Here is a 15,000-nt window from a genome sequence, read left to right on the forward strand (position 1 = left end):
TTCCATGCTAGAACTATTTCTGCTCTGTTGTCCTATGATGAACTAGTGGCATAAGAGTTGATAATCTATAAAACAGGTGGAAGATGTGAAAAACTTTCTAATAAAAATACTTCCTCAGCGGGTCTCGTGCTTGTTCCTTCATGTAATGGTAGAATATTGAATTTTGACTATAATATTTGATACAGTGAAAATTTGAAACATTTTTCTCTGCATTAAAAATTTCTAACATTTTTTTCATTATACTTTTACTTTAATGCTATAACCTTTGGCTAGTACTTAGCCTTCTTGGTGGTAGCATAAGTCAATTGTAATGTATATTTCAGTTATATTTATCTTTAAAGCATTAAAATGAAATATTCAAGAATACTTTTGGTTTATTTCAGGTGGATAATCCAGTTTCTGTTTTAACACAAGAGATGAGCAAGCAGTTCTTACAGTCCAAAAATGAGGGAGACAAATACAAAGTAAGGGGCACCAAAGGAAATATGAATCTACCCAAAAAGAATAGATTTAGATATATTTCTTACATGATAGAGACTGAATTTTGTTTTGTTTTTTTCTTAAAGCCACCTATTGAAAGTAATATTGTAGGACTAGATTAGAAATTGTTAAGTAAAATGGGAGTGTAGTTTTGGTAAATCCTTGTTTTCACTTTTTGGCTTTTAATTCTTAATCTTTAAGGAAATACAAGGTAACAGTTGGCCATAATATGTAATAATTTGTAAACCTTAAACTAGTTAAAATTTTAAAAGCTAACAAAATATTTGACTACTATTAAACTGCGTAGCCTTTTGAATGAGTCTTGGTATTTACTATTCTAAAAATTTAAGATGCACTAAGATCAAAGCTGCAAGTGTTTGTAGTCATTTTTGCTTAAAGAATTGAAGAATTAGTAAAAATGAGCTTTCAAAATAGTACTTTCTTTCATGGAGTTTTAAGAGTTTTTGCAAATGTGAGCGAGCATAGCAGCAGTTCAGTAAATTTGACTGAAATATTAGGTCATTAAATATGAAATGTCTGATTTTGAAGCAAAAGTTTAGTTTATTATATCTCAAATAAGAAGCAGTACGATTAATCAAAATATGCACCTAAACTATCGACACAGTTTTGCCATCTTAATGATAGCTTGTTTATACTAGCAGTGAAGAAGCCTGGAGAGCCAGTGGTGATGAAAAAGGCGTTTTCCATAGCCTGTTGAGAATTGAATATTTTTCCTTGCAAGAAGTGGTCCAAAGCCTGGAGGAAAAAGGTGGTAGTCAGCTGGTGCAAGATCTGGTGAATATGGTGGATGACAGAGAGTTTCCAAGTCCAGTCTCTGTAGTTTGAGCAGTGTTGTTTGTGCAACATGTGACAGAGTGTTGCCTTGCAAGAGGGTTGGCCTGTCTCTATTGACCTATCTTGGCTTCTTGGCTGCTTAATGGCAAGCATCCTCATCATTTCGTCCAATTGGTTGCAGTAGACATCCACTGTAATCGATTGACCAGGTTTTATACCAGTGTTGGAGCACCAAACAGACACCATTAACTTTTTTTGATGCATATTTGGTTTTGTACTGTGTTTTGGCACTTTATCCAACCATTGTGTTGAATGCTTGCAATTTTAAAAAAGAATCTGTTTTTCATCACATGTAATAATATGGTATAGAAATGGTTTGCCTTTATGTCGTGACAGCAAAGAAAGGCAAGCTTCGAGACAGTTTCTCTTCTGACACGTGTTTAATTCATGTGGTACCCATCTGTCCAGCTTCTTTACCTTGCCGATTTGTTTCAAATGGTCCAACATTGTTGGAATTGTAATGTCAAACCTTGCTGCTAATTCACGCATAGGTTGAGATGGATTCGCTTCCACTACAGCTTTCAGCTTATCATTATTCACCTTGGACTCAGGTCACCCACATGGCTCACTTTCAAAATTAAAATCACCAAAAGGAACTTCTCAAACCATCGACATACTGTGAGTTCATTAGCCACATCTTTGCCAAACACTTTAATGATATTTCAAGCTGTCTGCTCTGCATTGGTTCCACGACGAAACTCATCTTAAAAAATAACACAAATTTTTTACTTATCCATGGTTTCACAAAAATTGCTCTTACAAAAATGTGAAAGATCATCACAAGCCAAAGTGTACATTTGAAAAACTGAGGATGTACCTTCACAATAGGGGGAAAAAAACCAAGAAGTGTCAAAGTGAAATGTCAGATATCAACTGTGAAACTTAGGACTTAAGGAAATCAGATGTTTCATACTTAATGACCTAATAAGATGTGTTCTTTTGTGTTTATGTGTATTTGCTTATGTTTTTAATGTCTTTTTACATAATTGGTCTGAAAGTTTTCAGAGACCAAATTTTTCCTTTTCTTTTTCACAGTTCCATGGAAGTTTACAAACTCCTAATTGTGTTTTTCTTGTTGATATAGTTCTTCATGAAAGCAACCCAACTTGAACAAATGAAGGAGGATTATTCATACATTATGGAAACAAAAGAAAGAACAAAAGAGCAAATAAATCAAGGAGAAGAGGTTTGTAAACAATTAATATAAATCTTTTTGAGATCAACCAAATTTCCTGTAATACTTAAATGATATTGTAAAATTATGTATCTGTATCTTTTATAAAAATAATAACATTTTTATATCACTCTATGAAGTATATGATGAAGTATGGTTTTTATATTCAGGGTATTTATTAACCTTTACTTTTTTGCTTTGTAATAATGGATGTGAACATGACTTACTTCCACTATTAGACTATAAGCTAGAAGACAGGGCAGCATCTTATGTACTTATCCCTTGATGTATGACTAATTGGTTCTATAGTAAGGTATCACTAACTCTCACTATAAGCAGTTTGAAACTATAGCATTTCTTTTGCTGGGAGAATAAGCACAAGACTCACACTAATAGTAAACATGGTATGCATTTATAGAGGTGACTCTTCCATTACACTGGTAAAATGTTAACATTCCTTAAGCAGCTGATAGCTTAGTAGCAACTGTCACATCATGTTACTCACTAGCTTGGCAGCTGTACAAATTTGCTTGAATTTTAGATCACTCATGCCGACCATGACTTATTTAAATTTGTTTTTACATGTGCTGTATTTTGTTCTTATACCTTCTCCTTCAGATTCCTGATGATCCAAACTTTTATCTGATAATCAGAGACTTCAGAGTCATAAGGCTTACATTATAGCTATTTATCTAGTACATTAAGTCCCACCAATTTTACATGATTCCAGATTTTGTTCTTTTGTTAGTCAGTATTATACAGCCAGTTGAGCTTTCATCTGCTTTTTAGCTTATGCTTTTGAGGTCTAATTTTACTAATAATTGACTGAAGTCAAATTCATTAGGTGTTACACTGAACTTTTTACTTCAAATTTTTGAGGAATACATATTGTAAATTAGGTCTCTAATTGTGTGGTTCATTAAGTGAAAACTCAAAAATCAGGAATGGGTATATTTTTATTCCCCACATCATCCTTTCAAGCCTGGATTACATGTTGGTGTGCAAGGAGCTACTATAAACCACAGAATTAATACAGTACATTTTTTTGGAGTATCAGTGTTATTATTGGGGAAAGAGGAAATATTTGTATATTTAAACAAGTCATACATAGTTGTTACATTTATTATTTTAAAAATAATAAATAGGGACTTTGAAGAAATTTGTTTGCTTCAGACCTCTGGGGTTAAGCACACACTTTCTCCATGGTGTACTTTGTCCTCAATAATTAAAAATATTTTGATTATGAAGTTTAAGAAGCATTTCCCTATATTGTGTAGCAGAGTTCCTGATACTTCCTATACACTTAATAAGAACATTTTTCCTAATTGATTAAATGCCTTATATTCTCAAAATAAACTCTGGGTTTGAATAGTTAAATCTTTAAGAAATAGTCATGTGAAGATTAGAAACTAGAAGTCATTCCGTCGACAAATATTAAATTCCTACCATATGCCTACTAGCATTTTGCTTTGGCCATTGGGCATATAATGACAAATAAATATCAGGATTATTGGGATTATGGACCTGACTATTTAGCAGGAAACACATATGGCAAATAATTTGAGTATGGTGAGTACTACTAAAGTAGTTATAGATTGGTTTGTGCAAAAGCACTTAGTGTAGGGTACTAGTAGTGGGGGGTGGGGAAATTAATGACAGGGGGAAGTTATTAAGGAAGTGATGTCTAAGATGAGAACTGAAGAATGAATAATACCAGGTAAAAGATGGTGAGAGTAAGGAAAGGTGCTCCAAGAAATAGCATGTCTGAAAGTCTCAGGGGCAACAAAGCATGTAGTTCCTTTAAAAAAAAACTGGAAGAATTCTGGATTGGCTAGAGTGAAGAACACAAGACTGAGAGATGAGAGGCCAGACTATGGAGGACCTTGTAAAACTTAATGACAGTAGAAGACATGAAAGTGGGTGACTTCATTAATTGGGTATGTTCAATAGATTATTCTGCTGTAGAAGAGAGTGAACTGCTGTAAGGAAAGAACAGATGTAGAGAGAGTAGCAAAGAAGGTATTATCATTGTCCAAAGAGATGATGATTATGTAAGTTAGTGTACTGGCAGTAGTAAGGGAAAGAGAACTTTGAAATGATCTGGAAAGATGTTGTAGGGGACATGGAGGGATAAAGTTAAGACAGAGGCTTCCAGGGTGGCCCAAGACCTCCAGATTAATAACCTCAGCAGTAGAGTAAGTTTATTGAGGTAGGAAGCGTGGTGAGAGGAGCCAGTTTTGTTTTGTTTCATTTTTTTTCTTTCTTTTTTTTTTTTTTTAAAGAAAGATGAATTCCATTTGAACACATTAATTTTAAGGTGCTTAAAAACCATCCAAATGGAAATGTCAACAGGGAAGTTGGAAATATGAGTTAGGATTACAGAAGTCAAGTCTGGCCTCGGTGAAAATTTGGGAGTCATCAGTATATTATTAGTATCTGAGCTGTAATTGGTGAGGGGAAGACAAAAAGTGGGCCTAGGCTTGAACCATTAGAAATACTCATGGAAGCCATAAGAAGCCAAGGGAAGAGAGAATTTGAGAAGGAACAAGTCAGGACTGTGAGATGTACTGTGTGGTCAAGCACTGTAAGAATTGACCACACTCATTGTATTTAGTGACATAATCATAGATGACTATGGCAAAATGGGTGAAAACAGAAGCCAAATTTGTGGGACTGAAAACTGTGAGGAAATGGAGAAGATAAAGATAATGTTCATGAAACTTGGATGGAAAGGGAGGAAAAGTTTTAGAGGAGGAGTGGGTGCCAAGGCATGGGTAGTAGTGGTTTTGTTTGAAAGTTAGAATGAAAAGCAAGTAGAGACAAACATGGTAATGGAAAAGACTTAAGAGGGTGAAGTGGAAACAAAAAGATGGGATGGAAGATCAGTGGCTCTAGATCTTTGAGAAGGAAAAAGGTGGGGTCCAAGATATAGATAGGGGATGGGGACTAGTCTTAAATATTATGAGGCCACCTCTCTTTTGTTACAGAAGGAAGAGATGACTGCTTTAGATTTTGTAGATCAGGTTGTTGGAGGTTGGAGGGAGTTTCTTTCTGATGGCTTCTAAATTCTCTGAAGCTGGAGATAGAAAATGAATGAGGGAATAAGGTGGCAGTGTGTGTATGAGGTTTGGAGAGTGGTATTGGGTCGAAATCATCCTGGAGAATGGGAAACTGAATTGGCTAGGGAAACGAAGTAAGATCCGTAGTGTTAAGGCCCTAGTTAAATATGATAAGCATGAATGAAGAGGAGAGGCTGTCTACCTAAGTATACAGAATATGATGTCTAAAAGCCACTTTAGAAGCTGTTCCAATGTTATGATACTTAATATTTGGTGATTTTATTTATTAATTATTAAAAGAGAACTTAGAAAAATTATAATTTGTTTCAATTTTAGAAATATATTCCTTGTGATCCTTCATTTTCTTTGGAATATATACTTATTATATTTTGGAAGAACAGACCAGTGTGTTTATCAGATATGGAATAAAGAGGGAAAACGGGAAAGTGAGTTTTGGCATTTAACTATACTTGTATGGTCTTGAACCTTTAATTCCTTTGCTTTTCTTCATCTGATGAAATGGCCAACATTTTTATAGTGTAGAAATTAGCAAAATTATTGTACCTATTAAAAGTATACCAAAGACCCAAAAATATTTTCATTTCCACTTTAAAGAAGTCATATCCTAACAAATCTTTATGGTAGTACTTGTTTAGGCATTGTTTTCAAAAGAAACACATTTGCAAAATGTCTTTTTAATGTCAATAAGAAATATATCCTTTCTTTTTTTCTTTTTTAAGCGGCTTACTGAACTAAAGCGCCAGTGTTTGGAGAAAGAGGAACGTTTTCAAAGTATTGCTGGTTTAAGTACAATGAAGACTAATTTAGAGTACTTGAAACATGAAATGGCTTGGGCAGTGGTAATTTTCACTTAATTACTTGTTCACATATATTTGTGATACATAGAATATCTTTGAATATATTTGGTTATTGTTCATCTTATCAGTGATGTGCTGTATGATTTCTTCTTCAGGTCAATGAAATTGAAAAACAATTGAATGCTATCAGAGATAATATCAAAATTGGAGAAGAGCGTGCTGCTAGACTTGACAGGAAAATGGAAGACCAGCAGGTAATTATAGTTTTTTAAAGATTTAGTAGGTTGAATCGTATGAAATTGCTGATATTAGTCTATTAATGAACCCACAAAAGTGACAGTTTCAACCCGTATCTATGTCTATATTTGAATTTATTATTCAGGTGAAGCAGAGTTTTTCCAAGGCCTGTTTGGCAACTCTTTTTTTTTTTTTTTTTTTTTGAGGCAGAGTCTCACCCTGTCGCCCAGGCTAGAGTGCAGTGGCATCATCATAGCTCACTGTAACCGCAAACTCCTGGGCTCAAGCGATCCTCCTGCCTCAGCCTCCGGAGTAGTTGGGACTACAGGTGCTTGCCACTGTGCCTGGCTAATTTTTCTATTTTTAGTAGAAATGGGGGTCTCGTTCTTGTTGAAGTTGGTCTCAAACTCCTAACCTCAAGCAATCTTCCCATCTTGGCCTCCCAAAGTGCTAGGATTATAGGCATCTGGCCAGCAGCTGTCTTTTGAAAAGGCTACTGTGTTTGGCCGTGATAAGCTTGTCTGATGCTAGGGCTGTAGAACTCTCATGAATGTGGACAATGGGACTTTGTTACTGACTAGAAATACTGTAATGTCAAGCTTTTACTCCTGGATTCATTAAGGAGCTGAAACACAAAAAGACCTGAGAAATAAAAGGATGCTAGGATAATAGTCAATTGGAATAGCATTAAAGCTAAATATTAGGAAGTATAAGAATTCAGAACTGAAAACAATGCCCAGAGATTGCTAATGGAACTTGCAAGGAGCTGAGTTTTAGGGTCCAGAACAAAAATGGCCTGTCAGAGGATTTCATATAGGTGGAATACATGTAGGATAAATTTGTTAGTCTGTTAAGGTTAATTTCAATCTGACATCTAACAGCACAGGTAGAAACTACTATGTTTATCTAAAATTTAAGGAAGTTGCAAAAGTCTTCCACATGGGCCTACAGGTACAGTAGAAGTTGGTTGAGTGATAGTTGTGTTGGGGGTTTCCACGTGGATTTTTTTACTGGTCAGTAGATCCACTCTTTATACTAGCCTTTCTTTTTTAAACAGTTTTATTAAGATATAATTCATATACCATATAATTAACCCATTTAAAGTGTACAATTCAGTGGGTTTTAGTGTATTCACAAGGTTGAGCAGCTACCAGGGTGGAGATTCTCATGCTGTCATGCCAGAAGTAGAACTCCTAGCTCGCTCTTTACTCCCCCACCCCAAAATGTACTCTGTGACAATGTAGCTTACCTCTTAGTATTTTGTTCTACTTTGCTTAGGAATTTCTTTCTGGCCTTCAAGCTTGACTGTGATATAGGATGTAATCTTCTCCAGCTTGTTTTTTCCTGTCTGGCTCCAAGTTAAATAGCTTTTCCTTTCTCCTTTTAAGTGCTATGTTAATTTATCAAAGACAATAGGTGAGTATGTAAAAATAATCAAATGGTGAAGGTAGTACATTTACTTAGTGATCTCTGGGCTGAGTTTCTTACTCCCTCTTCAGGTAGTAAATGGAAATTCAATCCTTCCCAACTCTCACCTCAAATTTTTATTTCTGAGAGAATATTCAGAAATTTTTGCCAAATATTTTTCTCTTCTCAGCCTCATTTCTCAGCTTGTTATTGGGAAAGGCCTTAAGTACATCCCTCCTTAGACATTTCCCAGTCTAAAATAGAATCCAGTCTAAGTAATATATGCTTACCTCTTTTTCAAATGGAAAAAGGAGGATCATAAGCCTAGGCAATATTTAGTTCTATAGTCCTTTTTCTGCACTGACACATTTGGGCACTCTGTAGTAAATGGCAAATTTCTGAAGAGTAAGTACTATCTTATTTTATATTTACATTCTTCTCACCATGTCTTACATGAAGGCTTTCACATAGCATGTGCTTGATTATTGCTGGTAGAATGACTATTAAATGGAAGGTTTCTGAAGAAATAGTATCTAAAGCAGATTTTAAACTTGTGTTAACCTAATTCAAAACTGCAAATATATGAATTATGTTTAGTTTATATAACACCTGGATCCAACTTTAATTTTTATAAAAAATTTATTTTTTTATATATTATCTTCGTTGCTTTCATGTTACGATGGCAGACTCAAGTGGCTATGACAGAGACCACATGGAGCACAAAGCCATACACTGTCTAGCTCTTTATAGAAAAAATTTGCCAACCGCTGATCTAAATAGTTTTTATATTTGTCCCTTCTAATCCATCCCTACTGTCAATGTCCTCATTTTGGTCCCTAATTATTTTTGCTCCATAATATTATATTAACTTCTTACTGAAATCTTTTCTTTTTTTTTTTTTTTTTTTATAAAACCTTCTATTTTATATTTTTTTTTTTTTATTATTTTTTTATTATATATATATTTTTTTTTCAATTTAGTTTTACAGAATCAAAGAGTCCAACAGTATATCTTGTTAGATACAGTATGTCCTCATAATGTATACATTATTTCTTGTACAATGATATGAAATAATATGGGAAATATTCATGATAAATTATTAAGTGAACAGTGCAAGTTAAAAACAATAGTTTCATATTTTTTTCCCCACCCCCCCTTTCCCGAGTCAGCACCTTCAAGTGTTACCACTCCCCAAACGGTGCGCAATGCACTCATTGTGTAGGCATACCCCCATCCCCTCCCCCACCCCCCACCTCAGTCTGATGTCCAACTGGTGTCATTCCCAGACCTGTATCCAGGTGATGATCAGGGAAACCAATTTTCTGGTGAGTACATGTGATGCTTGCCTTTCCATTCTTGGGATACTTCACTTAATATAATGGGTTCCAACTCTCTCCAGGAGAACCATAGAGATGTCGTATCTTCATCATTCCTTATAGCTGAGTAATATTCCATGGTATACATATACCACAGCTTACTAATCCAATCATGTATTGATGGGCATTTGGGTTGTTTCCACATCTTTGCTATTGTGAATTGTGCTGCTATAAACATTTGGGTACACGTGCCTTTGTTATAGAATGACCTTTTTTCCTTTGGGTATATGCCCAGTAATGGGATTGCTGGGTCAAATGGCAGGTCTACTTGAATCTGTTTAAGATACCTCCATAATGCTTTCCACAGGGGTTGCACTAGTTTGCAGTCCCACCAGCAGTGTATTAGTGTTCCTGTCTCTCCACACCCACGCCAACATGTGTTGTTTTGGGTTTTTTTGATAAAGGCCATTCTCACTGGGGTTAAGTGATATCTCATTGTGGTTTTGATTTGCATTTCCCTGATGATTAGAGATGTTGAACACTTTTTCATATGTTTGTTAGCCATTTTTATATCTTCTTTTGAAAAATTTCTATTCATGTCCTTTGCCCACTTTTTGATAGGGTTGCTTGATTTTTTCTTGCTGATTTTCCTGAGTTCTAAATAGATTCTTGTTATCAGTCCTTTATCTGATGTGTAGTATGCAAAAATTTTTTCCCATTCTGTAGGTGATCTGTTTATTCTCTGGACTGTTTCTTTGGCTGTGCAGAAGCTTTTTAGTTTAATCATGTCCCATTCATTTATTTTTGTTGCTGCTGTGATTGCCTTGGGGGTCTTCTTCATAAATTCTCTGCCTAGGCCAATGTCTGTAAGAGTCTTTCCTACATTTTCTTCTAGAATTCTGATTGTATCACGCCTAAGGTTTAAGTCTGTTATCCACCGTGATTTGATTTTTGTGAGAGGTGAAAGCTGTGGGTCCTGTTTCATTCTTCTGCAAGTGGCTAACCAATTCTCCCAGCACCATTTGTTGAATAGGGATTCTTGTCCCCGGAGTATATTCTTTCCCGCTTTGTCAAAAATTAGGTGACTATATGAGGATGGTTCTATATTTGGATTTTCTGTTGTGTTCCACTGGTCTGTGTCCCTGCACTTGTGCCAATACCAGGCTGTTTTAAGAACCACGGCCTTGTAATATAGTTTGAGGTCTGGCAAATTAATACCTCCCATTTTGTTTTTATTGCTTAAAATTGCTTTTGCTATACGGGGTCTTCTTTGATTCCATACAAATTGTATAATTATTTTCTCTATGTCTGTAAAGAATGATGTTGGTAATTTAATAGGGATTGCATTGAATTTGTAGATCACTTTGGGTAGTATAGACATTTTAACAATGTTGATTCTTCCGATCCACGAGCATGGTATATTTTTCCATCTATTTGCAAGTTCTGCTATTTCTTTTCTCAGTGTTTCATAGTTTTCCTTATAGAGGTCCTTTACCTCTTTAGTTAGATATATACCTAGATATTTTATTTTCTTTGTTGCTATTTTGAAGGGTATTGAGTCTTTAATTTGGTTTTCCGATTGACTGTTATTGGCATATATAAATGCCTCTGATTTGTGTATATTAATTTTGTAGCCTGAGACTTTGCTGTATTCGTTAATCAATTCCAGGAGTCTCTTGGTTGAATCCTGGGGGTTTTCCAGATATAACATCATATCATCAGCAAAAAGTGAGAGTTTGATCTCTTCCTTCCCTATTTGGACTCCCTTGATTTTGCTCTCTTGCCTGATAGCTCTCGCAAGGACTTCCAATACTATGTTGAAAAGTAATGGAGACAATGGGCAGCCCTGTCTGGTTCCAGTTCTAAGTGGGAGTGCTTTCAGTTTTTCCCCATTCAGTATGATGTTGGCTGTGGGTTTGTCATATATGGCTTGTATCATTTTTAGGTAGGTTCCATCAATGCCTATTTTGTTAAGCGTTTTTATCATAAAAGGCTTACTGAAATCTTTTCCTTTAATTTTTCCCTCTATCTTGTCTTCCAAGTACTTCCCGAGTGATCTAACATGCAGATTTGGTCATATTTTTGTCTCCCTTTGTCTAGAGGATTAAGTTGTAAGCCATTCATTATGGAATTCAGGGCCCTTCTATCCCTTCCTCTCATCTTCCAGCATTATTCTCTTAAGTCCAGCAAAATTGTTAATATCTAAAGTAGATATTAATACCTTTGCACATGCTTTTCCATCTGTCTCTAATACCCTTCCCTAAATTATCTCCTGGTATATACTTTGGTTGATCTTTCAACTCTCAGCCTAAATGCTACTTTCTTTTGAAGGTATTCTTGACTTTTTCTAGCAGACCTATGGTTTCTTTCTCTGTGCTACCACAATTATAAATAGATATACCCTATGTAAGCATTGTTATATACAAACTGTATCATTAGTTTATGTTACTTCTCTGCTAAATTGTGTCACTCTCCTTTTAATTGTGTTAAGGACAATTGTTATTGTGTCTTTGTATTCCCAGAGGATAGCAAATTTGTTGGATAACTAAATGTGAGTTAAAATTAAATTATATTTTAGTATTTTATATGATTATGTTTGTTTATCTAATGTCTTGAATGAAATTAAATTTATTCTTGGGATATGAACTGTATGTAATTATTTTTAATTTTTCTCTCCTTATTAAAGAAAAATAAAATGTACTCCAATACTATCATTTTCTTAAAGGTCAGACTTAATGAAGCAGAACAAAAGTACAAGGATATTCAAGATAAACTAGAAAAGATTAGTCAAGAGACAAATGCACGAGCACCAGAATGTATGGCATTGAAAGCAGATGTCACTGCTAAGAAAAGGGCCTATAATGAAGCTGAGGTGAGAGAAATTTTCTAACCTGGAATATTAAAAGCTCTATAGCAAATATAAAGACTATTCATCAATTTTAAAAATAAATGTTCTATACCTGTGTTAAAATCTCTGTTGCTTTCAGACTTTAAAAAAATGTAATGGTTTCAAATGGCCATTTATATATTTTATTTTTAAAAATATAATCCTGTACATATTCAGCCTCTGATTTGAAGATTGGGCAAAATTGGACTTGACTGGGATATTCATGCTTTCATTGTATTAAAGCATGTCTAATTTTTTGTTAGGTTTTGTATAACCGTTCCCTAAATGAATATAAAGCATTAAAGAAAGATGATGAGCAGCTTTGTAAAAGAATTGAAGAACTTAAAAAAAGGTAAGATAGTTACTTTGCAGTTTTCATGATTACTTCATTTTGTAATAAAGTAATCTAGGTGCAATAGAGTATTTTCTGTATTATTATTAATGGAATTTTATTACATTGGTTTGTGTTTTTTAAATGTTAGGTTTTTCATTTAACACTTTTCACTTTGTATTATTTACTGTTAGTACTGATCAATCTTTGGAACCTGAGCGGTTGGAAAGGCAAAAAAAAATATCTTGGTTAAAAGAGCGAGTAAAAGCCTTACAAGATCAAGAAAATTCAGTCAATCAAGAGATTGAACAGTTTCAGCAAGCCATAGAAAAGGACAAAGAAGAATATACCAGAATTAAGTAAGTTGCAACAACCTTAGAGTGATTTTTTCAATTAGTTGAACATCATATAGTTTTGCTCTCTATATGAAGAGAGAATTTTTGTTGTTATTTTCTCTGCATAGAATAACTGCCATGAGAGTTCTGTTTAACTCACACAAGTTTTGAGCCCAGGGCCTTGTGAAACATAATGTAACACACATCTCTTCATCTTGGGAGCTGCGAGAACTATTTTTCAAGTTGCATATAACTCATGCACAGAAAAAAATAAAATATAACAAGTTTTTCATTAAATTAGAAAGTATTATTCTGTTTTTGAAGTTTTTATTCTATTTTAATAAAACACCATGGCCCCAAGGAAAAAAATTTTTTTTCTAATGTGGCACTCAATGTGTTAAAATCACTTTTTAAAAGACTTTTCTTACACTTGTTCCGGGATTCCTAGTCCATAACTGTTGTGTCACTTTTTTCATGCCAAGTTTTGAGGACTTCTGACTGTTTTTCTCTGGTAACACAATTATTTTCAAATAAAGAATTCTGCTTTAGTTTTTAGGGTAGCTGGGTCATTGCTGGTATTATGGGCAAAAGCTGAGTATTTCTATATAACTGTATCACGTATCTGTCCTGTTTATCTACTTTTGTTTTTCAGGAGGGAAGAATTAGATGTGAAGGATGCATTGAACTATAATCAGAGGCAACTGAAAGAATTGAAAGATAGTAAAACTGATCGACTAAAAAGATTTGGCCCTCATGTTCCAGCTCTTCTTGAAGCAATAGATGATGCTTATAGACGAGGACATTTTACCTATAAACCTGTAGGCCCTTTAGGTATTTGTCGTGATTTAGTGAGGATATAATAAACATTAGAAATAAGTTTATTTTCAGAAAGGGATCTATTGAATCTAGTTTTAAACTCTATTATCAAAGACCTGTATAGTTATATGTGACTTTTAATTGTATATATTTAAAAAAAAAAGTGATAAAATGTTAAACTTCATAGCTTTTATTTTGTATAAAGCATAAAATAGCTAAAAGAAAGAGAACTTAGGAAAAGGAAAAGTAATTATAGAGTTGAATAATCTGGTTCTTATTTTTCTTCTGAGTGAATAAATGAATGAACTAACTTGAATATGATTGATTAACCAGAAAATCTAGTATCATCAAGATATAGTCAAAAGAACACTCTGGAATTTTTGTAAGCTCTGTAAAATGACTTTCTTAGTTTCTGTTTAGGTCAGACAACATGATTTCTAACTTCTCTTCCAGCTTTAAAATCTATGGTTATTTAATTATTCCCATATATTTCTGGTATTTTAAAAGATATTAGTTTCTCCTTGGAAATTATCTCTAATTCTGTACATCGTTAGGTGAAAATGATTCTATGATATGAATGTATCTCGTTAGTAAAGTATAACATTTAAGTATTGCAGTGATGGCTCTTTATTTAAATGATATGCACCTTTACAACAAGATCTATTTCAATGAATGAGGCTTTTTTCCCCATAGCTAAATCTAAAATCTCAATATTAGTTTTACAGAAAATAACAAAGAATCTGTAAATCTTTTGACTTGATTTTCAAAACACCATTGAGAGGCTGGAATAATATAAACTTAGGTAGAAAAGCCACTCTTGATTTACATTAGAATGGGATAATTTTTTTCACAGGATTTTGTGGATTTTTCTCTTTAGTGTATCCAGTGGGTATATGGGGACTTCCTACTTTGTTAAAATAAGATCTGTAATATCATTTAAACTACTTTACATGAAAATATTGTAAGTCATTTATGAAATATAATAAAAAGATAGTTACATTACTGTTTCAAAATAAGTATTTATACTTCTATTTATACTTCTATCATTTTCTCCAACTTTTAGGAGCTTGCATTCATCTTCGGGACCCTGAGCTTGCTTTGGCTATTGAATCTTGTTTGAAAGGACTTCTACAAGCCTATTGTTGCCATAATCATTCTGATGAAAGAGTTCTTCAGGCACTGATGAAACGGTTTTATTTACCTGGGACCTCACGGCCACAGATCATAGTTTCTGAATTTCGGAATGAGATGTATGATGTAAGACACAGGTAAAGCATCAGTAATT

At 34.1% G+C, this 15,000-nt stretch overlaps 1 protein-coding gene across 1 annotated transcript in view; it reads left to right on the top strand.

Moving 5' to 3' along the window:
• SMC6 (structural maintenance of chromosomes 6) overlaps positions 1-15,000 on the top strand; it is a 76,644-nt gene that overhangs the window by 22,911 nt on the left and 38,733 nt on the right. Inside the window, exons 7-15 of the mRNA XM_069493892.1 lie at positions 384-464; positions 2,420-2,521; positions 6,309-6,428; positions 6,542-6,640; positions 12,072-12,218; positions 12,497-12,585; positions 12,759-12,923; positions 13,552-13,730; positions 14,779-14,983. Of these exons, the coding sequence (XP_069349993.1) occupies positions 384-464; positions 2,420-2,521; positions 6,309-6,428; positions 6,542-6,640; positions 12,072-12,218; positions 12,497-12,585; positions 12,759-12,923; positions 13,552-13,730; positions 14,779-14,983 (1,187 nt within the window). The remainder of the gene's footprint in view (positions 1-383; positions 465-2,419; positions 2,522-6,308; positions 6,429-6,541; positions 6,641-12,071; positions 12,219-12,496; positions 12,586-12,758; positions 12,924-13,551; positions 13,731-14,778; positions 14,984-15,000) is intronic.

The sequence above is a fragment of the Eulemur rufifrons genome, chromosome 19 (assembly GCF_041146395.1).
Source record: "Eulemur rufifrons isolate Redbay chromosome 19, OSU_ERuf_1, whole genome shotgun sequence".
Lineage (NCBI taxonomy): Eukaryota > Metazoa > Chordata > Mammalia > Primates > Lemuridae > Eulemur > Eulemur rufifrons.